The sequence below is a fragment of the Mustelus asterias genome, chromosome 4 (genome assembly GCF_964213995.1).
Source record: "Mustelus asterias chromosome 4, sMusAst1.hap1.1, whole genome shotgun sequence".
Classification (NCBI taxonomy): domain Eukaryota; kingdom Metazoa; phylum Chordata; class Chondrichthyes; order Carcharhiniformes; family Triakidae; genus Mustelus; species Mustelus asterias.
In genome coordinates this window covers 52,575,408-52,601,938 of record NC_135804.1, presented here as the reverse complement: position 1 = coordinate 52,601,938, position 26,531 = coordinate 52,575,408, and the positions used below count along the sequence as shown (strand labels likewise).

The 26,531-nt window shown below is 42.1% G+C and overlaps 1 protein-coding gene across 1 annotated transcript in view; it reads left to right on the top strand.

Annotated features, from left to right (window-relative positions):
• Positions 1-16,241, top strand: part of nup93 (nucleoporin 93) — a 116,579-nt gene extending 100,338 nt beyond the window's left edge. The window contains exons 14-22 of the mRNA XM_078211031.1: positions 1,327-1,453; positions 2,484-2,556; positions 2,644-2,688; positions 4,149-4,265; positions 6,569-6,687; positions 10,874-10,991; positions 11,901-11,984; positions 14,837-14,965; positions 15,997-16,241. Coding sequence (XP_078067157.1) covers positions 1,327-1,453; positions 2,484-2,556; positions 2,644-2,688; positions 4,149-4,265; positions 6,569-6,687; positions 10,874-10,991; positions 11,901-11,984; positions 14,837-14,965; positions 15,997-16,107 — 923 coding nt within the window. The 3' untranslated portion in view covers positions 16,108-16,241. The remainder of the gene's footprint in view (positions 1-1,326; positions 1,454-2,483; positions 2,557-2,643; positions 2,689-4,148; positions 4,266-6,568; positions 6,688-10,873; positions 10,992-11,900; positions 11,985-14,836; positions 14,966-15,996) is intronic.
• The last annotated feature ends 10,290 nt before the right edge of the window (positions 16,242-26,531 follow it).

The following is a 26,531-nucleotide window of genomic DNA, read 5'->3' as shown; positions in this document are numbered from 1 at the left end:
ACAAACTAAGCTTTGGCTCAGAACATTTGGACACAGGCCTTAGTTCTAATCAAATTTGTCATTCGTTTCCTATCACCCTTTATGTTCACTTAGGAATTGGTATGCCAAGCACATTCATGCATCTTATTCAAGTGGTTGTTGACATTTGAGCTTGAATGATGACTGCTGGTAGTTACTGAATGGTGGGTTTAATCACAACCAATTCTCATTTCCTTCACCTGATACATGGTTTAGCTGGGGTGCAAGCTTCATTTTCAGGAACTCTTTCAAGTTTATCCCATCCCTAACTTGGGGGTGCTGAGTCTAATTGCATTGGCTGCAATAAGGTCCAATAACCTGGCGCAGATTGAACGTGGATTCTTTTTGCCATGTCTAGCTCAGCTCCTTATTGTCTCGATCATTTGAATCATTGGGAGGGTTCTTGATAGGCATTAGTGTCGGGGGATTTAGGGTAAATACGTGGGGTTACAGGGATAGGGCCTGGGTGGGATTATTGTCGGTGCAGACTCGATGGGCCAAATGGCCTCCTTCTGCACTGTAGAGGTTCTTTGATGCGGTGATTCTATGATTTATATTACTACATGGAGATGAACTATATCCACCAGAAATCATACTTAAGTACAGTCAAAAGGGTTTAATCTCAATATCCTTTGCACCAATAAAATTGAGAGCTGTTCAAACTCAACCTTCAGGTTGCTTAATAAAACAATTTCCTAGTTTTCCAGTCCAGTGATTTGGATGGATATTCTATACAGTGGAAAATGACTTGGTAACTAAAATCGTGAGTCAATTTTAATCTTAACAATTAACCTAGGCTATTCAAAAGTCATTGGCTATGTTTTGTTTGTTCATGAGACCAATCATGGAATTTTCCACATTATTGGTACTCTGCTCAAGATTTTTCCTCCTGTTGCTCTGTTGTAGATAGACAAGCATTGTTTGCCGGCATCTTCAAAACTATTAATATTAACATGAGGCAAGCTGATTGTCATGCCAAAACTGAACCATCTTTATTATAATGACATATCCAGTAGCCTGATTAAGACTCCAGTTCAGAGGATGATGTTTTTGTAGCAAGAGCTGGTTCTCTTGAATATGTAATTTATGATGTGCAGAAGGTCCCAAATTAATCTCTCAAAATAGCTCCACTCATGCACCTTAAACTTGATTTCTTTGTGACTGATTTTCACATTCTCTTGAGAGTTTCCTGGCCAGTTGCGTTGCTTTCTTTTTAAGGGAATATCTGGTTTCATTTTTTTAAAACTGTGTTTCTACGTTGCTATACTTTTCAATCTTTTATAATTCAGTTTTATAACCTTGTAACAGTGAGTCAGAACAGTGCTGATCCCCGTCCGATACGACGCCTTAATTTCATCCGTCTGCTAATGCTGTACACCAGAAAGTTTGAGCCCACTGATCCAAGAGAGGCACTCCAATATTTCTATTTCCTCAGGTAATATTTCCGAATATCTACCTATTGCAACTTTGGAACATTCAGGTGCATTGTTTGGTGCTCTATTGCTTTTAGCAAATTATGATTTAAATAGCAAAGCAATTTTTTATTCATGTGAAACATTTTCAAGTGCACTACAAGCTGAATCATTGTACAAATTTTATTCTGATGGGACAACGTGAATGTAAGTTGATAAACCAAGTTAATGCAGAAAGTGGTGGAAATCCAAAGATATATATGAAAGGAGTAATTTAATCAGGGGGGCAAACTAAGGGGCTTTTAAAATAGCAGATCATCACTATAAGAATGGCGTAATAGCCTTGAATGTGTTAAATTCTATCCATTTATAATATATCTTCAGGATAGTCATATGAACAGTCTGGGAATGGAGGGATGCAAACGATTGGTCTAGTTGGACCAATGAGCTGCACAGGCTTGGAGGGCCGAAGGGCCTGTTTCCTGTGCTGTACTGTTCTTTGTTCTTTGTTTTATGAGGCAGTTTTATTTTGGGACCAGATACAAATAAAGGTGCAGATATTAATTGTTTGAGCTTCTTGACCATATATTTCAGGTGATAATCACACAAGGGTGATCATTAATTAATTAATTTATTGGAAAATGACCTCTGTTGCTCATTAATGTTTACTCTGCAGACGATTTCTATAGTGTTTAATATGGGTATGAAATTATTTTATCAATCAGCACACAGTTCTTCAATTATCAGCTTTCTATATTTCAAACATGTCATAGTTCACACAGACATTTGTGTATGATATGACCATTGAATAAATTGAGAAGCAGTTTCTCCAATGTCATGTAAATGAACAGCGCGTGTTCAATTGCGCAAGGAGTTAATAAAGTTCATCCGGCTGCGTGTCACGGTTAATGATACAATTTCAATCAGAATAAATCGGGGGTGCTAAGGAGAAAAGGAGAGAGCAACTAGAAAATGGTTTTCCAACCTGCACAATATGCTCTGTAACTCAGCTGTCACATTGGATTGAGGCTTATTTTGTTCTGTTTCGTGCAGAAATGAGACAGACAGTCATGGAGAAAACATGTTCATGAGATGTGTCAGTGAGCTTGTCATTGAAAGCCGAGAGGTAAGCATTGTACCAACAGACTTTCTACAAAAACTATGGTATATTCTGTTTATTTTTTAAATTAACTTTTTTATTCCTTATTTCTAGTTTGACATGCTACTTGGACGATTAGAGAAAGACGGCAGTCGAAAGGTAAGATGCGATTTGCTCTGACACTAGATATTTTTGCCCCGTTCTCTTTAAAGATTTCATTTTGAAAGGTTACTACTTCTAATGATCTGTAGGCTGAAGTTAGGGCAAACAGTTTTGCTGCATCCAACTGTGTAATATGATTTTAGAGGTATCATAGTTCCACCAAGGCTTCAAACTGGCCTGTCTTTATTTTGCTGTGTTTCTTTTTCTTCCTATTTTCTCATTCTGAAGACAGCAATGGATGCTGACAGCATTTCGACTGTATGCCCAAGTAGTCATGGCAGCATGGTGAATGAGTACCAATTATCTGGCTACACTGAACAATACTGCCAACTCTGTTCTGTCTACTTGTGGTCCCCACACTCTCACAAGCAGTGGTGGTCATTCTGTACCGATCTGGACCATGGGCCTGGCCTCGGCAAAGCAGCCAACATAATTAAGGTCCTCAAGCACCCCGGACATTCTCTCTCTTCCACCTTCTTCCGTCGGGAAAAAGATACAAAAGTCTGAGGTCACGTACCAACCGACTCAAAAACAGCTTCTTCCCTGCTGCTGTCAGACTTTTGAATGGACTTACCTTGCATTAAGTTGATCTTTCTCTACACCCTAGCTATGACTGTAACACTACATTCTGCACTCTCTCGTTTCCTTCTCAATGAACGGTATGCTTTGTATCGCGCGCAAGAAACAATACTTTTCACTGTATGTTAATACATGTGACAGTAATAAATCAAATCAAATCACCTCACCAAAAAAAGTGTAGGGAAACTGAGGACTACTGTAGCTTTATCGTTGACATCCTTGGTGCGATCAGCTAATTCAGCATTGACCAACAGGCGCCGGGCTATGGCAACTAGGGGAATTTCACAGTAACTTCATTGCAGTGTTAATGTAAGCCTTACTTGTGATTAATAAATTAACTTTAACTGGTTGACCAAAGCAAATTGCTCAACACACTTATTTTCAAGATTTGCCTGTCTATGACTTCTATACATTGTACAAGTCTTAAGTGCTTACCTAGGTATTGGTGGTAAACATGTTTTTTTAACCAACAATATTGTAAGCAGTAATTGCAACTCATATTTCAGATATGTAATTTGCATTCTGTTTGTTAAAAAAATCCATTTTTTTTGCACTCTGAAAATGACTTAATTATCACGTGTTTAACCACCAGTGATCACGTTAACTAATCTCTGAGCAAGATTAGCAAGGTTTAGATGTGACACTTTATCCTCAGTGAATGAGATCCCTTAAACCAGTCTCAGTTGCTCAGTGCTGCTGCACTGTTGGCGAAATTTCCAATTCCTGTACCAACCCTTCAGTGTGCCATTCTGATGGTCTTTTTAAATAAGCTTTGTCACCTAGTTACCATGGAAAACTTCAGTGGGATTATGCAAATAATTGAAACCAATTGCAGAATGCCATTTCTTTTACTGTAACCATTTTCTTTCACTGCTCAGCCTGGTGTTATCGACAAATTTGCTGGAGATACAAAAGCTGTTATCAGTAAGGTAGCTTCGGTGGCTGAAAATAAGGGCCTGTTTGAAGAGGCCGTGAAGCTTTACGACCTGGCCAAGGTAGGCAGGAGTTATATAGTTTCTAACTGTGAAGAAGACAAGATTTCCTAAAACTGCAATTAAATTATGGCTTTATAACAGATCTTTTTGCGTTTAAAATTATTTGCATGAATTTTGGAGAGTGCTGTATTTTGCATTGTAATGTTTTTTTAAAAAATGATCTCTCATCCTTTCCCATCCAGAATCCCAGGGGCATTTTAATTTTAAAAACAAATGTTGATCTTTCAGGTGCTTTGTGTCAACTAATATTTCCCAACTAGTGAGGAAAAGGGGAGTAAATGGGTACATTCCCAAGGCTCAGCCTACATCACCCTACATTAAGTGATGCAAAGCGAGTTGCTTCAATTGTTCCCTTTTCCCTGGGGCTTCCCTGCCCTATAATATCTCAGTTAAAAAACAGAAACTCATTTAGTGAGGAATCATGGGCAGGTACCCACTGTTCTAGAACTCTGTCATCACCTTGCAATATTTATTTATTCTCTAAGGCTGTGCCAGTATTAACTACATAAATGTCTTTTATTTCAGAACCAGAGACTGAGGCATTGTAATGTGTCTTATGTGGATTTTTAAACAAAAACACTTTTTAAAACATGAAGTATTCTAGTTTATAATGCCCTGGTACAGTGAGTTGGATGTGACCAGTTTATGGTCCATCTGATGTCAGCCATCCTGTGTATTACAATCAATGATTCTATGGTTGGAAATACTGAAAACAGTCTCATACAAGACGAGCGACTCTGTGAATAGTTGGAACACACATCACATTATGACTGACTCATTAATCAGACCTATCTGAAACTCCTGCCTTTATCTTTTAATTTTTATTGAAAGATAGTGCAGTCTCCCCTACCCAAATGCACACACTCCCTGGCATTAATTTGAGTGCTTGGCCCCACTAGAACAATTATCACTGATTTTTTAAACAGTTTTTAAATGGAAAGCAGCCATGATTTACTAGTGACTTCTATTCATTTCAGTCGTGGAGTCTGTAAGTTTGCTGACATCAATTTTCACAGCCGTTAATTTTCCCATGCATAATGACCCAAATCTGGCAGACCATCAGTAACAGTAACAGCCTTTAGGAGGAGCTGATTCTGATGTTACTTGTGTCTGCCTGAACCTTGATGCTGAATGTAATAGTATTCAAAGAGCCTTTCATCTCCTTCAGTTAGTAACATATTTATTACAGGGTTTTCACCAGGAGATACCTGCAGCTTTAATAAAGTATTAAAGCACCGAGTCCACTATTTCAGTGAATTGGATCACATTATTATAATGAGGGCTTTTCCACTTGGTTACAGATGTCTGTGATCCTTTGTGACTTGATGTGAAAGCATGCTTTACATTTCAACAGTAGGACCCGTGAAGTTGTTAAGCACACGTCAGTCCTACTCAAACAGCAGAGTCAGTTGGAGCCCTTATGCATTGTGCCAAAGGATAGTGGAAGGTAGTTTTGTGCCTTCCCACCTCCATATGCTCAGCTCTCAATCTTCCATATGCCTGTTGTGGGATGGTAGAGCAGAAGCCAGGTACTCCCACAAGATGGGAGAATTATCACACATCTCATCCTTGCACCTCTTTCCAACTGATGTCAAGGAACGAAGCCAGTTTGCTGTCTGCTTCCCACTTTACAAATGTCAAACAATGGCAATGATCAAGACAACAAAGGAAGCGGAAAATCAAATCAAAAACTGTATTTCTGAAACAGATTTTCTGCCCAGCCAGTTAAAGAATGCCTCGGTTCCTAGGGTTACTTTATCCATCAAGCTTGTCAATATAGACAGCTTTAGAGCAAGAGAAACAGAAGTTTACATCCAAAGTCTTGCTATTTCAAAGGATGTCAGTGTGAACTCTGTAGACTTTTGTTTCTATACTGATGAAACTACGATTAATGGGGAAGAATTTTCACCTGCATCCAGTAGAAAGCCAGCAATAGTGGAGGACTGACTGATGCTCATTGATTGCAATGGAAGCGAAAGAGGACAACTAAACTTCTTCCCCTCATTTCCACTAGGCAGTAGAAGTGAAAATATGCCCCAGTGAAAGTCACAGGGCACAGCTGTGCAAGCCATTGAGGCCTGTGGCTCTAATCTCAAAATTGGAAGCCTCATAATTCCATACCATCACAATAATGCCGATAATCATAAGCCATTGTCTGTCATTTTCTGTGCAGGTAGTTTATCATCTTTGGCCTAAACAGCTCAGAAAACCTAACCAGCCTCGTGCAGAATCTTGTTTCAGGTTTTGTATGTGTAGAATATTTTAACCAGTAGATTAATACACTGTTAACATTCTATCTCCAGAATCCAGACAAGGTCCTGGAGCTGATGAACAAACTATTGAGTCCTGTGATTCCACAAATCAGTGCACCCCAGTCTAACAAAGAACGGTTGAAAAACATGGCACTTTCAGTAGCTGAGAGGTAAGAGCATAGATTCAACCAGTGGGGTTTTTATTCATGCATGGGATGTGGGCATCGCTAGCTGGGCCAGCATTTATTGCCCATCCCTATTTGCCCTTGAACTGAATGCATTTCAGAAGGCATTTTAAGAGTGAACCACATTGCTGTGGATCTGGAGTCACATGTAGGCCGGACCAGGTAACGCTGGAAGCTTTCCTTCCTTAAAGAGCATTAGTGAACCACATGGGTCTTTACTACAATCGGCAATGGTTTCATGCTCATTGTTAGACTTCTAATTCCAGATTTTTATTGAATTTAAATTTCACCATCTGCCATGGTGGGAATCAAACCTAGATCCACAGATCATTACACTGGGTCTCTGGATTGCTAATCCAGTGACAGTATCACTGCGCCACCATGTCCCGCACCACCACATAATCGCCTCCCCACCGCAGTTTTTATGTTAACTCTTGTATCAAGGTAATGGAAAATGCCTTATTTAAAATTGGGCTGTTAATTATTTACCAATGCGTCATAGCATGCTCTCATTTGGAAATGCATTGCATGCATGCTTCAATTGAGTTTAATTATCTCCAGCAACTCATAAACATAATGTGAACTGCGTTTTCAGCCCTTTAAAACTTATCTGATTTAAAATGGCTAAGAATTAATATTTTTTAAAGCAAGGTGACTAGCAGGAAATGTCATATTGTTCTTCTAACTTGTCGATATAGACAGCTTTAGAGCAAGTGAAACAGTCAGTAAAATATAGATACTATATATTGGCTTGGTGGTGAAGCTAATTGCCAAATGATTCTGGATTTTGAAAGATACCAGTAAATTGCACATCAGTAAGTGTTAATATTCAAACGGTTTATGCCAGTGACTGTTGGGACATTGAGAAATTTCTGTGACAAACAGAAAATGTAATCTATTCATTCTTCCAAAAATAACTTGCATTTCCATAGTGTTCATTGCATAAAGGAAAAAATCGCCAATAGATTTGTGACAGAGTATTACGGACAGGAGGGGTTTTAATTTAAACAGCTCTGATTTCTCCTCTCACCACCTGTCCATAAATAGAAAGACATTTTGATTTGGAGTTCCCCTGTTACAAATGGTGGTGTATTTCCCAACTCAGTTTTGGTGTGAGTTTTTTTATTATTAAACTCATGGCTAACTCGAAGATAGGATAAACTCAGAGGGTTAATTTATTCGCACACTCAAAAACGCAGGAGTGGGGTGTCACTATGTAGCCTCTGTGCATTTGTGTAATCAACAGGGACGGGGAAAGTAAGATTGACAGAGCAAATACCATGGAGCAAAGAATTATTGTTTTACATGAGTCCAGAATCAAGTCCAATTACCCGACTCTCACAGAGGTCAGCAGGTTGAAAACTATTGCTAGATAATTCACTTTTCCTGTAGAGATGACTTCCACAGTGAGGTGGACAAAAAGGGATTAATTTGTCTTGTAGACAATTGTATTGAAGTTCAGGAGTTCCTGTAGTAGCAGTGTAGATGTTGGGGGGGGTGGGGGGGTGCAGATGTTCGAAGTTGGCCATAGCTGCCCTCCTGTACTGCTGCTTGGTTGATGGAAAGATAGCAGGCTGAACATTGCAGCTGCACAAGGCAATGTTACAGGCTCCTTCAGCTGAGGGAGTTGAGCGGGCAGTGGTCATATCACATGACTCCCACCTCGCCACTTTGGCTGTGTCAAAGGTTGTATATCCCTTTGTCCGGGTTCCTGGGCTGGTCAATGTTCTGACCATTAATAATTGCAAGGGAGAGTTGCAAGACTGTTCGTCCTAGCCGACTAATAAGATCCAGTGGCCAGGCCTGGCTTATAAAATATAGATAACCTTTGTATAATTCCCTTTGAATTTGGTCTTTGCAATTCACAGGATTGTTCACATATCTTCAGAGATAGTGAGGCACAAATTCCTTCAATCCTTCCAGATTAGCTCCTATTGTTCGAGGATCAGAGCCAGAATTGTCTTCAGTCATTGTTAAAACTGGACAATGACTTTTTAAAGTTTTGGGAAGTAGCCATGATGATATAGGTAGATATATATTTCATTAAAAAAATATGTAGAATGCGGTCTTAGCTCCGTTACACAGAGCATAAAATAGTTTTGGGAGATAAATTCAAGAGACCAGGAGTATATTGTTCACACTGCTGCATGAGGGGACTAGCTGTGTGCAACTGACTGTTTCTTACTTACAATAGTGACTATGCATTAGAAAATACTTAATTGGCTGTAAAATCTTTTGAAATGTCCAGATGTTGTTCTTTTTATTACCTGGAGTGGTGGCAATGCTGGAGTAAAAGCAGGACATGCCATCCTGAACAGTCTAGATTTTGGAGGGTGGACAGAGCCAACAGGCCGAGAACATCTTTTCCTTTAAGCTGGGCAAATATTTAAAGGTTTGAGGCACTTATGATCAACAAGAGGGAAGGAAAAGACTTTGAACAAAAGAAGGAGATGTTAGAACAATCAAAGACATGCTTAGAAAGCTGGGTTTAGAGTCGGCCTTAAAGATGGAACATGAGGCAGAGGAATTTAATGGAGAAAATTCTGGAGTAGGTTTCCGAGTTCCTGAAAATGTGACTGCTCGGCAAAAGAGGCCAGAGGAACCGAAAGATCGAGAGAGATATGATGGTTGTAGGAGATTACCAAGCCTGGACCACTCTATCTTTGTAAACTTCTATCCAGTTTCCCATCTTTTCCCCTAAAGTCCTTGAGTGGTTATCTGCTTCCAGATCCATGCCCATTTTCCCTGTTTGAATCTCTCCAATCAGGTTTTTTGCCTCACCACACCACCAAGATGGCTCTTATCAAAGTCACAAATGACATCCTATGTAACAGTGACAAAGGTAAACTATCTCTCCTTGTCTTTCGCGACCTGGCTTCAGCCTTTGACACTTGACTATACCAGCCTGCTCCAATGTTCTTGGCTGGAACTGCATTCAACCAGTGACCAGAGAATCATTTACAAAGATTTCCGACTACCACCTTGTTGGCTCCGGTGTGTGCAATGATCTATTCTTGGCCCCTTCATTTCTTATGGATTTCAATGGCATCTGAAAACAGAATATCATTTTTGTATATGTATACTGATCATACCAAATTTTATCACATCACCATCTCTTGACCTCTCCACTCTCTCTAAATTGACAGACTGGTAATCTGACATCCAGTACTGAACATGCAAAGGTTTTCTCCAACTATACCAACATTTTATTTGGTCCTAACTACTGACTCCTGTCTGAGTCTGAACCACATTTTGCAACCTTGGTGTCATTTGACCCCATGATAAGCTTTTGGCCAAGTTTCCATACCATCACTAAAGCACTCGTTCCTACCTCCATAGCATTGTCCAATTCCATCCCTCTGCTTATCTGCTACTAAAGCCCTCATCCATCTTTTTGTTACCATAAGACATAGGAGCAGAATTAGGCCACTCGGCCCATCGAGTCTGCTCCGCCACTCAATCATGGCTGATATTTTTCTCATCCTCATTCTCCTACCTCTAGACTTGACTATTGCATCACGTTGCTGGCCAGCCTCCCACATTCTACTCCCTATAAAATTGAATTCATTCATAACTCTCTTCCAGGTGTCCTAACTTGTACCAAGTCCCATTTCCCCATTACCCCTGTGCTTCCTGACCTGCATTGGAGCTCAGTCAAGCAACACCTCAATTTTCAAATTCTCATAATCCCCCTGTGGCCTTATGCCCCCTTATCTCTAATCTCCAATCCCAAACCCCTCCAAACCACCCATGTTTCTCCAATTCTGGAATCTTAAGTGTCCTTATTTTAATCACTCAACTGTTAATGGCTGTGCCTTCAGCTGTTGCCAAGGTCCCAAGTTTTGGAATTCTCTCCCCAAACCTCTTTGCCTTTTTCTTCCTTTCAGACATTCCTTAAAACCTGCCTCTTTGACCAAGCATCAGTCCTAATAATGCTTTATGTGGTTGGGTGTTCATGTTTTAGAACACTCCTGTGAATATCCTGGCTCAGCATTAAAAGTACTATATAAATACAAGTTGTTGTTAGAGGTAAGGAAACAATGTGAATCATTGCCGGATTTAAACAAGATAAGTTGGATCACTACTGTGCTGAATTTGCCATGAAATAACAAAATCAGTGTCACTAACATCCAGATAATGTTTCCTTACGATAACTTCCCTTTTTTGCTAGATATCGGAATCGGGGAGTTGCTGCAGAAAAGTCAATTGACTGCACTTTCTATCTTCTTCTGGACCTAATTACCTTTTTTGATGAGTACCATTCTGGCAATATTGACAGAGCAATTGATGTGAGTTACTTATGTTTTCATTTCATTAAATGATAGTAAACATTCCCGCGTTACAACAGTGACTAGACTTCAAAAAGTGCTTCATTGGCTATAAAGCATTGGAGATGCATGGTGGTTGTGAAAAAGGCAATTATGAATACAAGTGGCACAGTGGTTAGCACTGCTGCCTCAGAGCCAGGGACCCCGGTTTGATTCCCAGCTTGGGGCACTGCCTGTGGAGTGTGCATGTTCTCCCCATGTCTGTGTGGGTTTCCTCCAGGTACTCTGGTTTCGTCCAATGTTTGGGTGAGGGGGGAGAGCCTGAGTGGGATGCTCTTTCAGAGATTAAGTGCAGACTTGATGGGCTGAATGGCCTCTTTCTGCACTGTAGGGATGCTATGATTTTTCTATTCCTCTTCACTAAACCAATAATGTTCCAGTCCTGAATAAAGTTTTGGCTTGAGAAACTGTTTCTGTCCCAAGACAGTGGCGGAAACATTGGTTAAGAATTAGTTTCCACAGCAGCCTAAGGAGAGCAGCAGTGATTTGCTGCTCTTCTCCAAGTACTGATCAATTCAACAAACTGTCATACTGTCCAGTTTAAAGTTATGTTTTCTGTAGTTAAGATCAGGATAACTTTGATAGGCATATTTTTTTTAAATTACATTGGGAGGCCTTTTCTCGATCTTTCTTTCCTCTTATTATCAAGCATTTAAAACGTAAATTTGGTGACACAGCCACTGCTTGATTATCTGACCTTCCCACCCACTATTTCCAGCCTCAAATGTCCTGCATTGTGGGCCTTTCTCCAAGTTTCTCAACTAAACATCAATGTTCTTGTGTTTGATTTTTAAGGTGGTCTGTCTAACTGTACTGCCTCCTTCTCTCCACCCCCCCTCCCTCCCCCCCCCCCCCCCCCCCCCCATATAGGTCATGGAGAGACTGAAACTCGTTCCTCTCAGTCAGGAGAGCGTTGAAGAGAGAGTTGCAGCTTTCAGAAATTTCAGTGATGAGGTAAGAAGCTTTCTAACTGGGGATAGCTTGCTTTAATACAATTGTGAATCATCCTTTAAAAGGTGTGAAAATCCTGGCTTGTCATTGCAGCGGTCTCAAGTACAGTAAATTCAAAAATGGATGCCACATTGAAAAGGTGCAAAATTTAACATAGAATTTACTTATTCCTTTCTATCTGAATGACTCCACCTTATTTCTGATATCCAGAGTATGAAAAAATTGCAATAATTGTGACAGGGTCGCATAGGTTAACGACTTTCCATTCTGTTCTGAGGAACACATCCAGGGTGAAAATCTCCAGTGTACTAGCTACAAGAGTCCTGTACAAAGTAAATTTAGGCTTTCCCCTCAGACACAGGTTTACAGCACACATTTATTGACCATTTGGGCATTCCTGCTCAGATAATGTAAAAGAAAATGGGGGAAAAGTTAAATTGTTACTGAAGAGGCTTCTCTGTAGAGGTTGGAACTTGAGCAGTAGACATTTAATGTAATCAAAATATACACTAAGAGCAGTAAAAAAAAAAAATTCTGTTTGGCGGAGTGCTTGAAAAGATGGTGGAGACAAATTTAATAACTTTGAAAAGAAAACTAGATAAATTGAGGAAGAAGTTGCACAGCATTGGAGGGGAAGGGCAGGGGAATGGGCCTAATTGGATAGTTCTTTCAGAGTCAAGCAGACAGGATGAGATGAATGACACATTTCTGCATTATAGTGTTCTATGGTCAAGAGCTTCATGGCTCTCTTCTATTCCTTTGGTCCATTATATCTCGTGTTACAACAAGTTCTCAATCAAGCTCTCTCCAAGGAAATAGAGTGGTAATAGTGGGGGATTTTAACTTTCCCAACATTGACTGGGACAGCCATAGTATTAGAGGGTTGGATGGAGAGAAATTTGTTGAGTGTATTCAGAAGGAATTTTTCATTCAGTATGTGGATGGCCCAACTAGAGAGGGGGCAAAACTTGACCTCCTCTTGGGAAATAAGGAAGGGCAGGTGACAGAAGTGTTTGTGAGGGATCACTTTGGGACCAGTGACCACAATTCTATTAGTTTTACGATAGCTATGGAGAATGATAAGTCTGGCCCAAAAGTTAAAATTCTGAATTAGGGCAAGGCCAATTTTGATGGATCAGGCAGAAATTTTCAAAAGTTAATTGGGAGAGCCTGTGGGAAGACAAAGGGACGTCTGGTAAGTGGGAGGCTTTCAAAAGTGTGTTAACCAGGGTTCAGGGTAAGCACATTCCTCTTCGAGTGAAGGGCAAGGCTAGTAAAAGTAGGGAACCCTGAATGACTGGGGATATTGAGGCCCTGGTCAAGAAGAAGAAAGAGGCACATGACATGCATAGGCAGCTGGGATCAAGTGAATCCCTTGAAGAGTATAAGGGATGTAGGAGTAGAGTTAAGAGAGAAATCAGGAGGGCAAAAAGGGGTCACGAGATTGTTTTGGCAGATAAGGCAAAGGAGAATCCAAAGAGCTTCTACAAAGTCATAAAGGCCAAAAGAATAACTAGGGAGAGAGTAGGGCCTCATAAGGATCAACAAGGTCATCTGTGTGCGGATCCACAAGAGATGGGTGAGATCCTAAATGAATATTTCTCATCAGTATTTACTGTTGAAAAAAGCATGGATGTTAGGGTACTTGGGGAAATAAATAGCGATGTCTTGAGGAGTGTATATATTACAGAGAAGGAGGTGCTGAAAGTCTTAAAGCGCATCAAGATAAATAAATCACCGGGACCTGATGAAGTTTATCCCAGGACATTGTGGGAGGCTAGGGAGGAAATTGTTGCTCCCCCAGCAGAGATATTTGAATCATCGATAGTCATGGGTGAGGTGCCTGAAGATTGGAGGGTGGCAAATGTTGTGCCTTTGTTTAAAATGGGCTGCAGGGAAATGCCTGGGAACTACAGGCCAGTGAGCCTCACATCTGTGGTGGGTAAGTTGTTGGAACATATTTTGAGAGACAGGATCTGCAGGCATTTAGAGACACAAGGACTGATTAGGGACAGTCAGCATGGCTTTGAGAGTGGAAAATCATGTCTCACAAATTTGATTGAGTTTTTTAAAGGGGTAACCAAGAAGGTAGATGAGGGCAGTGCAGTTGATGTTGTCTACATGGACTTTAGCAAGGCCTTTGAGAAGGTACCGTATGGTAGGTTGTTGCATAAGCTTAAATCTCACGGGATCCAAGTTGAGGTAGCTAAATGGATACAAAATTAGCTTGATGACAGAAGCCAGAAGGTGGTTGTAGAGGGTTGTTTTTCAAACTGGAGGCCTGTGACCAGCGGTGTGCCTCAGGAATCGGTGCTGAGTCCACTGTTTTGTCATTTATATTAATGATTCGAATGAGAATATAGGAGGCATGGTTAGTAAGTTTGCAGATGACACCAAGATTGGTAGCATAGTGGACAGTGAAGAAGGTTATCTCAGATTGCAACGGGATCTTGATCAATTGGGCCAGTGGGCTGACAAATGGCAGATGGAGTTTAATTTAGATAAATGCGAGGTGATGCATTTTGGTAGATTGAACCAGGGCAGGATTTAGTAAAAGTTACTCAGACTTTTTTTTAAAAAGGGCGGCATGGATAAGTTGGGCTGAAGGGCCTGTTTCCATGACTCTATGACTGAATAAGGCAGGCCATTAAGATAGTCTGTGATAGTGATACTGTTTTTTACCATTTTAATGTGCAGTGTTTTTTCCATTATGGAAAACAAAGCTTTTGTTTGCAGAAAAATTTGGAATGTCTGCCACTTTCATCTGTTTAGTCTACCTGCCCATGAGACATGAGGTAAGAGGGGATTGTACAGCAACTAACGGCAATACTAATGAGTAAATCTGTTCTATACAGATTAGACACAACCTGTCTGAAGTGCTGCTTGCCACCATGAATATTCTATTCACCCAGTATAAGAGATTGAAGGGCACAAGCCCAGCCACCCCAGCCAGACCTCAATGTGTGATGGAGGACAGAGACTCGGTAAGATTACATTCAGCAACATGTTGTCAGTAGAGGATTTTACTGTCTATTTGAGCTGTTGAAATATGCTAAACTGGGCCAGCTGATTTAATAAATCATTGGAAAACCTCAAGTGATGTAATGGTGATCTGTCAAACTTAGCTTTCAGAGGCATCATAGCATTAACGTTTGTAAACTTAAATGATTCACAAAAGACCTGGGGGAAGGTTGAATTTTTGGTGAGACAAAATTTAAAATTGGACAGAATAAAATTTGGAGAGAATTTGCAGATTCAAGGAATAAAGTTGATATTAGGCATTAATTGAAAGAATTATCCATCTCCATTAGTCTGCATATTTTGAGATTCACAATATTTACAAATTTAAATAAATTTAAAACAATATATTTTGGTGCATAAAATTTGCAAGTAGTGCTGTTATTTTGTGCGTGCAATTTGTTGTCAGATCTTTGATTCATTTGAGCTTCGCCCACCTATAGTGTTGCCTTTAATATTTGTCCTGATAAAAGAAAACAAACTTAAGGTCATGTTTAGGAATTAAAGGTTTAATTTGTTTCTCCCTCTCCAAAACCACGCGCCATTCCCTGAGTGCGCGGGGGAACAATAATCTTTTCCAGGCTTCTAATCACTCTTCAGAAAAAGTGAAGGAGTGCCTATGTTGATTTTGACCTTTTATGTGGGGTAGACATCTCTGTTTGCCAATCTGAGCTGGGGAAAGATACCAGTGTGTGTGTGGAAGCTACAAACCCAGAAGCCATGTTGGTATCTGCAGGGAAACAGAGAGCAGGTTAAGTGTCATTTTAAGAGAACATGAGAAATAACAGTTTCTAAATCACACTTGCTGTGGTGCTGCTGGTATAATTTTTGTGAATTGTAAAACTTCCTTTCAATTGAGCCTGTTAATTGTGTTTGCAATTGCAGTATCTTAAGTCCATCTTGTAACAGCAGCTTGTTTCATTTGGAAACCCTTTCGACAGATGCCCTGATGGAGTGTCTCTAACAGTTTATTTTTGTTTGGTTTCTTTCTTTGCAGCAACTCAGAAGCCAGGCACGTGCCCTGATAACATTTGCTGGAATGATACCATATAGAATGGCTGGCGACACGAATGCACGCCTGGTGCAGATGGAGGTCCTCATGAATTGACAAAGTTGTGGGGAGTTGTTATACTGGAGCAGTAATCCAGTGGTGTAGTAATAGATTTTTATACTCAGAATTCTTTTTTTGTATTTTTCAGATTGGAAATAAAATTATCTTTCCTGCTTAACGTTTGTTTTTGGAAAATCTTGTTTTCATTCATTCGAATCCCAAGAGATCAAATAAGAGAGAAACGGCAAATCTGTTCTTGTGAACTTTGGTACCACAGTAATATAAATGAAGAAGCTCTGATTCATTTTGTTGAAAGAAATGGGATTATCTACCCTAGAAATTGTTCATAGAAAATGGTCACTGCAGTTCTGGCTGTTGAAAAAAGAAATCATTAGCGTCCTTGGGAAATGAAATTATTCAAGTTGACGCTTCTCTGCACTATGGTTGCACATATGTGTGAATATGCTTAATGTTGGGAGCAGATTTTTTTAGGAACTGCAGCTTGATTATTAATGTGAAGTGTGATGGAATTGTTCTTTCTGAATATTATTCCTGTTTACAGATCTTTTGGCATGCAACCATTCAGTCTCTTGTGCCTGTGCAGCAATTTGAAAGTTATCTAATTATCCCAATCCCCTGCTTATTCCCTGTGAGAGTTTTAACAACACCAGGTTAAAGTCCAACAGATTTATTTGGTAGCAAATGCCATTAGCTTTCGGAGCGCTGCTCCTTCGACGAAGGAGCAGCGCTCCGAAAGCTAATGGCATTTGCTTCCAAATAAACCTGTTGGACTTTAACCTGGTGTTGTTAAAAACTCTTACTGTGTTTACCCCAGTCCGACGTCGGTATTCCCTGTGACCCAACGATTTCATTTTTCAAACACCTAGCCAATTCCGTTCAACCACCCTTTCCACAGTGCATTATGAGTCAACATAACTCAATGCAAAAACATAATCCTAAATAAGATTTCTCATTTCCTTTCTGGTTGAGGTGGAACAGCCTTAATGTCATTATTAAATTTATATTTAGATGTAAAATGCACAACAGTGGCCATTAGGAGCTTGGCATTAATTCCTTTCCACCACCTTTAGCAATCAACTGTGCCACTGTTGAGATCATTGTATGAGGACTCGCAGTAAGTAATCTATTGTGGTACAAGGAGTAAACCAATAACCCCAATGTGCTGAATTTCAAATTTTTGTATGTCAATTTTCACTGCCAGATTTTTCTCCCTGTCTTCCTGAAGGCATTGACTCCTTGTTGACACACGCATCCATGTAGAGCTGGAATTTTAAATCCCTGCCTCCCATCCTCTGGTACCTCACTGAGAAGGCCATTTTAAGTCCTCACATGCACTGTGTGCCGCAGTATCAGGAGTCACCAGACAGACGAGAGGAGCAGAAAACATGCCCCTTCCCATCTCACCCCCACCCTCACACTGGGGTGCCGAGAACAATTTTGCACCGACCAGGGCATCATCCAAGTTCCACTAACTCAAACTGGAAATCAAACCCAGAATTTTCTTGCTTTGTACAATGTAGCAGCTCACTGCATAAACTTGTATAAGTTTATGGAAGCATTAAGTTGTCTTTATTTATTATCATTAAAAATGACTTGGGCTTTGAAGGAAAGTTTACACAAAGCAGACCTGGTGTAAGAGACAATTAAGTCAAAATGGGAGCTGGATTTCTATAAGCTAAAGGATTTTTGAATGAGCGCTGCTTTTATCTTTAGTTTTGCTGCTGTGTTTTAGATATTTACAGAAAAGTGTTTGATTGTAATGTTGGACCTTTAGGCAAAGTTCTTTGCTGCTTTTTGTTAAATGAACAGACACATTTTGATTGCATAAAATATACATTAGATAACTCCGTTTTATAGCTGCCATGGAAAGATTCACAGAAATGCCAAGCTGGCTGGTTGACGTGCCATTGTTGGCCAGAACAAGGTATCGGTGCAGCAGCTGGTGTTGTGAATCAGGCCGGTAAAAAGCAACTGCTACGATCCGGCTATTTCACAACACCAGGGTTGCGTCATACCACTGTCTTCGGTGCAAGATCTACTGCTTTCAAAACATCCCTGTACTGTGGCAGATGGGTAAGTGGAAATCTCTACATTGGACAATTTTATTTTTTTTTAAGAAAAGTTAAGAGCGTGTTTTCAGATTGTAAAGTGGTGCAATGCATCTCCTCTTTAGAGAGCAGTGTGTCACAATTTCCAGGCTGGGATTACCCATCTCAGTTTTATAATGGAAAGTAAGCGGAAGCCAGGTTTCTTACACATGGTGGAAAAATTGGAGATTGTTGCAGTGACTTGCTTCTCTTTGCAGTCCGGTGGAAAGTCATTGAACTGAAGTGGACAAGATGGGGAAAAGCCAGCAGCAGCTGAGTGTGGATGGAAACCATAAAATGAAATTACTTGGAGCAGCCTTTTGGAAGTGTGTAGCATGATCTTCATTGTTTCGAGCAATTTGTTTGCCTGCAAGTAATTGTGCTGTTTATTTGAAAATCTTTTAGTTGCTTATTTCTTCCTGCATCATCTTTACTTCCACTGGCCCTCCTGTAAAGATGAAAGTCCATTTCATTCAATCTTATGTAAAATAATAAGCTGGTATTAATTTTTTTTTTACTTTTAGTAAGCTCGTTGGAAATAAATTGATTTTCCCCTCCTTTCATGGGCAGTAGTGTTTGCATTATTAAAATTTCCAACCCCCTTCTCTGGGGGTGATATTCCCATATATTCTAGTTCCTTCCTGCACTAGTCCTGCCACTCCACGCAGCAACACCCCGCCTCCCTGCAATATATCCCTGTGGTGAGAATAATGTTTCCATTATACTGTAATCCCTATGACCATAAGACATAGGAACAGAAGTAGGCCATTCAGCCCATCAAGTCTGCTCCGCTATTCAATCAGATGATGACTGATCTAATGTGATAATCCTTGACTCCTTATCCCCATAACCCTTGATCCCCTTACTGATTAAAAATCCGCATTCATGTATCTTATTTCTCCCATAATGTAGCAAAAATCTATCTTCATCTCTAGATTTATTTGTATCTGAATATTCAAGTTTTAAGTTGAAATGGTGTAGGAGTCTGTTCGAATATGTTTAAAGCTGGTTGCGCTGGCCTGCATTTGAAAGCTGCTGCTCCTTTTTTTTTGTTTAAACATATTTATGTAGCAGAAAGTAGCAGATGACCAAACCATACCAAATGTTATCAGATAGAAAGAACTATAATAGAAAGAACCAAAAATATATTAACTGAAAAAGATTCAAATAATGCAAAAACAAAATCTTGTTATATGAATTCTAAGCAACTTGAAAATGTGTTTGGTGAAGCATCTCTGGCTACTGTCTAGAATCTATAGGCAAGATGCTATCAGCACTGCACTGTAACATGAGAACCTGATTTGTTTTTTCTTTGATTTCGTAGTCACATGAAACTGCTTTTCTTTGACAGTGCCTTGCAAACCTGTGACCTCTGCCACCTAGAACAGGGCAGCAGGCGCATGGGAAACTGCAACCTTCAAGTTCCCTTCCAAACCATGCACCATCTTGATCTGAAACACCGCTTGTTCCTTCACTGTCACGAGGTCAAAATTCTGGAACTCGCTCTCTAACAGCACTGTGGGTCTACCGACACCAGAAGGAACTGCAGTGGTTCAAGAAAGCAGCTCACCACTGCCACCCTAAGGGAGTTGGGATGCTCATATCCAAAGATTGAATTTGAACTATCCTATGTAAATTTGTTAAATTATTAACACACAATTTTTTTCAATTTTATTTGATAGCTAAAGTTGTAAAGTAATTTGGGGCTGGGGGTAGGTTTGCAAGAATTAAATTTCAGAGTTTCAAAAGTATTTTAAAGATCTTTTTGATTTGAACTGTAGAATCAGAATCCTACAGTACAGAAGGAGGCCCTTCGGCCCATCGAGTCTGCACCGATCACAATCCCATCCAGACCCTATCCCCATAACCCCATGCATTTACCCCAGCTAGTCCCCCTGACACTAAGGGACAATTTGGTATGGCCAATCCACCTAACACGCACATCTTTGGACTGTGGTAGGAAACCGGAGCACCGGGAGGAAACCTATGCAGACAGAGAGAATGTGCAAATTCCACACAGTCACCCAAGCCGGGAATCGAACTCAGGTCCCTGGCACTGTGAGGCAGCAGTGCTAACCACTGTGCCACCGTGCTGTTCTATATTTTTACTTTGAAATGCCATTATTATTAACCACATACTGATGCAGAATTGAAGAAAATAGATGCCTATTTAATCAGTTCACAGGAAATATTACCACTGCTTTATTTCTTAATTGCTACAATTTTTGAATATGTAGTTCAAATACCCTGCAGCATTGAATACACAAAATCAGTTAACCCCGACTTCCTAAAGGCCAATTGCACAGGGTTACAGGGTTTATTTTCACATTGTTCCCATGCAAATTAGCTCCGGTTCAGTACTTGTACGACATGATAGATTACTGGCTTATCTCTTCTAACTGGCCTTCCTGAGTAAGGAAAAGTACTCAAACTAGCCATAAAGAAATAAAGGTCAGTCTTTAGAAAAGCTATACCCAGGAAACATTTCAATAAAGCAATCCATCCAAATACGTAGGGGAGGTTTTCAGTCCGTGTTAGCTGTCAGCGAAAATGGTGACAAGGATCGGGAAACATGATGGTCACCATGAGGCCACATTGCTCAATTTTTCCAGGCCCCTTGGCAGTGTCGTAACGAGAATCCCGCCACAGAAGGTCAGGAATCTCATTTTAATACCTCAACATATCATTACCGAGCCCCCCTGCCAGAACAACACCCATTTGTGAAGCCCAAGGGATACCACCCCCTCAATGTCCAGATCAGCTGTGACCATGCGATGTACATTATGCAAGTGTGTGCCCATTTCCCGGGGAGCGTCCATGGTAGCCACATTCCGAAACCTTCGCCGATTGTAGCCATTTTTGAGGGAGAGCAGTGGCTGGAGGGATGGCTCCTCAGGGACAAAGTGTACCCATTCAGGTGGCTGATGACCCCAGTGCAAACGCCACACAATCACCCGCTGAGACTCATTACAACAAAGCTCATGTCAATGCATGCAATGATGGAACAGGCACTTGGGCTGCTCAAAATGCAATTCCGGTGCCTGGATCAGATGAGCGGGGGGGGGGGGGGAGAGGAGCCCTCCATTACACCCCCAGAGGGTGTCCCACATCATTGTGGTCTGCTGTGCTCTGCACAACCTGGCACTGCAGCGGGGTGAGCAGCTGGGCCAAGAAGAGATGGAGGAGCACCATATCTTCTTGGATGAGGAGGAGGTTATTGAGCAAGGTGAGCGACAGCCCACTGAGGAGATGAAGGAAGGACCTCGGGCTATGGCCAGGGCCCGCGTGGAATGCAGGGCTAGGGATGCCCTCATAGCCTTTTGGTTTGGGGATGACCTGGACTTGTGACGACCTCTCCCACAATGGGGTCTGACATCCACTCATTACTGTGACGTCTGCAGGAAGTCATTGAGATGGTGGCTATACTCATGGATTGGGCACAAAAGCGATTGATGGGACACTGCAGAAGAATGATAATGACTTGCAGTGAGGACAGTGCGATGCTCCTCTCATCCTCTGTGCAATGTCTGACTCCTGACTGACAGGCTGAATGTGACCTGCTACTGAATAGGGTGACCTGGGGGTGCAGAGGCTGAATAACACATCTGAGCTGCTACTGTCTCCTATGAGGTCAGGGGTCCCAGTGTGTTTCTCCACTTACTGACGAGGTGGACAGACTCTGAACATGTTTTCAGCCCTTGGCATCCTCATAACTAGAGAGTAACATGACATTGTGGGGTGACAGTGATTTTTAACACAAGTGCATATTACATTGGCGACTTATCTCTACTAGTGTCGAGGCTCACCCATGCCCACAAGGTGAATATTGCATTTTCCACTTTCCCATTACATCTAGGTGTACCCATGGATCCAAAGCTAAGGTTGAGGTGGTCTGCTGACTTCCACGCTCTGTTGCCTGAGATGACTTTGCCAGGCTTCCCCTGGGGGCCTGGACCTTGTGAGTGTGGGCCTACCTTTGGGCAGCAAGGGTTTGCAGTGCTGCCCTCCTTGGTGTGCAGAGCTGGAGGTGCATTGCTAATAGGGAGGGAAATGTCAGATGGGCTGGACCCCTTCCAGGTTCTCCTGAGTAGAAGGCCCCAGGCTGCAGTCCTGTTGATCCCCTTCCTTTTGGGTGCCTAGAGGCCCCTTGGTTCCTCCATGGGATGGAGGAGCAGCTGGAGTGAATCCAGAAAAACCTGCTGACACCCGTGGATTCCCACCAGTGCCTGCACTGTGCAATCAAAGCCCTGCACCATGGAGCTCATGCCCTCAGACATGGAGGTCTTGAGCTGAACCATGGAATGGGCATCTCCTGCCATGGAGTGCATGTCCTTTTGATTTGATTTGATGTATTATTGTCACATGTATTGAGATAGTGAAAAGTTTTGTTTCTTGTGCGCTTTACAGATATAACAGTAAGAAGTCTCACAACACCAGGTTAAAGTCAAACAGGTTGATTGGTAGCACGAGCTTTTGGAGCACTGCCCCTTCATTGGGTGAGTGGAAAGTTGGGTTCAACCTGTTGGACTTTAACTTGGTGTTGTGAGACTTCTTACTGTGCCTACCCCAGTCCAATGCTGGCATCTCCACATCACAGACAAAACATACCATTCATAAGAGTACATAGGGGAGAAGGAAGGGAGAGGGGGCAAAATATGGTGTTACAACCATTGCTAAGGTGTAGAGAAAGATCAGCTTAATGTATTGTACGCCCATTCAAAAGTATGATGGCAACAGGGAGTCAATTAGTACATGATCTCAGATTTTTGTAACTTTTTTCCTGACAGAAGAAGATGGAAGAATGTATATCCAGGGTGCGTGGGATCCTTGAATATGCTGGCTTCCTTTCCGAGGCAGCGGGAATTGTAGACTGAGTCAATGGATGAGAGGCTGGCTTGTGTGCTGGTCTGGGCTGCAGTCACAATGCTTTGTAGTTTCTTGCAGTCTTGGTCAGAGCAGGAACCATATCAAGCTGTGACACATCCGGAAAGGATGTTTTCTATGGTGCATCTAAAAATTGGTGAGAGTCGTAGCGGACATGCCGAATTTCCTTAGCCTACTGAAAAAGTAGAGGCGTTGTCTCCAAAGTCTCCATTGCAGACACCCCCTTCACAGGGGTTAGCCTCATTCATTGTGCTGAAGTGACAGCACCATCTTCTCAGACAGAAGGCAACAGAACTCCTCCAGTCAACCTTGCCCTCCGAGGAGAGATGCTGTCATCTCTTCCTGGTACTCGCAACTCTGCCTTTGTAGCTCCAGCAGCTTTGGGATGAGCGGGCCCAGGGGCATCTCATTGACCTGGGGCTCAGCAGAGTAGTCCTGGACTTCTACATCGCTCCAAGTGCCGGATCCATGGAATGTACTTTCCTCCACCTGTTGTGGATCTTCAGCTGTGAGGTGCTCACCAGTGAGTGACCCAGAAGTTTGCCTACTAGTTATTCCCATCGTGGTGTGAGTATCTGTGCTAGTGGAGGGTGCGGGTGACAGCTGTTACACCTCATGGATACTCATCACTGAGATATCTCCCTGCTCAGGTCTGTGGTCTACAGAGCGCGTGAGGATGGCCCAGGCTGGTCAACTGACCTTCAAGGGGAGTGAGATGGCATTAATGCATCACGGGGGCAGACTGGTGGGAGAAAGTTAACTCACGTGCGTCTACACCGTGGTTGTATGTGTTGAGAGTTGTCACTTCTGTCTGGCGCCTCCTCCTCACCCTCTGCACCAGTGCGGTCCTGCTCCTCACTAGCCAGCTCAAGGGTGTTAGGGTTTATAGCTCAGGCATGACTCCGACAGGCTGTGTCTGCTCCCGCCAGTTGTGCTCGAGCTTGTCCTGCAATTAGACAGGGAGAGTGTAGGTGGGTGTCCTGCTGGGTCAATAGAGTCAAAGAAGTTTACAGCATGAAAACAGGCCCTTCGGCCCAACTTGTCCCACCCAGTTGTTACCACTAAGCTAGTCCCAATTGTCCGCATTTTGGCCCATATCCCTCCATACGCATCTTACCCATGTAACTGTCTAAACGCTTTTTAAAAGACAAAATTATACCCGTCTCTACTACTACCTCTGGCAGCTCATTCCAGACACTCGCCACCCTCTGTGTGAAAAAAATTGCCCCTTTTGTACCTCTCCCCTCTCACCTTAAACCTATGCCCTCTAGTTTTAGACTCCCCTACCTTTGGGAAAATATGTTGGCTATCTAGCTGATCTATGCCCTTCATTATTTTATAGACCTCTAAGATCACCCCTAAGCCTCCTATGCTCCAGGAAAAAAAGTCCCAGTCTATCCAGCCTCTCCTTATAACTCAAACCATCAAGTCCCGGTGGCATACTAGTAAATCTTTTCGGCACTGCTTCTAGTTTAATAATATCCTTTCTATAATAGTGTGACCAGAACTGTACACAGTATTCCAAGTGTAGCCATACTAATGTCTTGATGTGGAGATGCCGGCGTTGGACTGGCGTAAGCACAATAAGAAGTCTCACAACATCAGGTTAAAGTCCAACAGGTATATTTGGCAGCGCTAGCTTTCGGAGTCTCAGGCTCCTTCATCAGGTGATGAAGGAGCCTGATGAAGGAGCCTGAGACTCCGAAAGCTAGTGCTGCCAAATAAACCTGTTGGACTTTAACCTTAGTGTTGTGAGACTTCTTACTATACTAATGTCTTATACAACGTCAACAAGATATCCCAACTCCTGTATTCAACATCCTGTCCAATGAAACCAAGCATGTCAAATGCCACCTTCACCACTCTGTCCACCTGTGACTCCACTTTCAAGGAGGTATGAATCTGTACTCCTAGATCTCTTTGTTCTTTAACTCTCCCCAATGCCCTACCATTAACTGAGTAGGTCCTGCTGCATTCAATCTACCAAAATGCATCACCTGGCAACTTAACTCCATCTGCCATTCACCAGCCCACTGGACAACTGATCAAATGGGAACAAAGTCTGGTATGCCTGGATGAGTAGGAGCAGGGATATAAGGAGCAGATTATCTACTGGTGGTGGTGGTTGGTGTGGGGGGGGGGGGGGGGGCTGGAGGAGAACAGCATGGCCAGTGTTGGGACCCTATAAGGTGACTGCAAGTGAGATCATCATGGAGGTGTGAGGGATGTGTTAAGGGATGCAATGGGTGATGGGGAGGCAGACTTACAATGGCTGCACGAAGAAGGTCATTCATCTTCTTTTGGCAGTGTAGCCCCATCTTCTTGAGCAAACTGGCACTCACTATCACCACAGCCTCCCAGGCGAGGGTTGATGACCTTATTTGCTGGATATCTGCTCAATCGTGGGTAGAGGATGTCACGCCTTTGCTTGACACCGTCCAGAAGTTTGGTGAGGGCTCCCTCTGTGAAACATGGTGCTGTCATCCTGGCAGCCATCCCCCTGACTGGAGTTGGAACAAGTGCAGGGGGGTGTTGGGTGGTTTAAAGGAATGCCTCAGGGATTAAGATTCAGTTTTCCCTGGGCGAGCGAATCAGTGACAAGCAACCACGAGCATGGTGTGACTCACGTGGAGGAAAATACATTTGTTGAGGTTGAATATATGACGAGTTTTCCCATCATTGACACTGGCGGGATTCTCTCCAGTTTTCTCACCGGGACTGACACTGAAAAAATACTGGAAAATTCCACCCAACTCCCTGAAAATAGGAAATGTGATCCCAGTCCCCAAACTTTTAGATTTCATTGCTTTCCCCCTCATACATTTTGATTTCTTACCAGCTGTGTCAATGCTTATCCCAGTTCTGAAATACATTTAATATGATCTGGAAATAACTTCTAAATGATGGGGTTAAATATATGAAGGTAGGACCTGAGGCTGACTACAGCTTTTACTAATCTCTGAGCTTTAGTAATCATAGAATCATAGAAACCCTGCAGTGCAGAAGAAGGCCATTTGGCCCATCAAGCCTGCACTGACAACAATCCCACCCAAACCCTATCCCACGTACTTACCCTGTTAATTCCCTTGACACTAAGTGTCAATTTAGCATAGGCAATCCACCTAACCCACACATCTTTGCATTTTGCATCTTTGCACATTCACCATCGTTTGGGTTATAGAGAGGCAAGCAGCCAGAGCCAGGTTTTCACCTCCAGTCAATAGCTGCTGTTGGGTACAAGATGGTGCCCTTTATAGTGAATTGTGATGCTTTCTTCTTGGATGCTATGGCTCCAACCAAACCAGCACAGGAAATACCATCCATAAAGTAAGCCTGTAAACATTTCCATATGTTTGGGAAACTCTTGAGTCTTACTAAGCTCACCATCCTGCAGCTAAGCTCTCTGTATATGGGGAATCTGTTCTTAAAGGGGAAAGTTGTTCCCACCCCTAACGTTGGGAGAACCGGAGAATGTATGTATGGCTATCC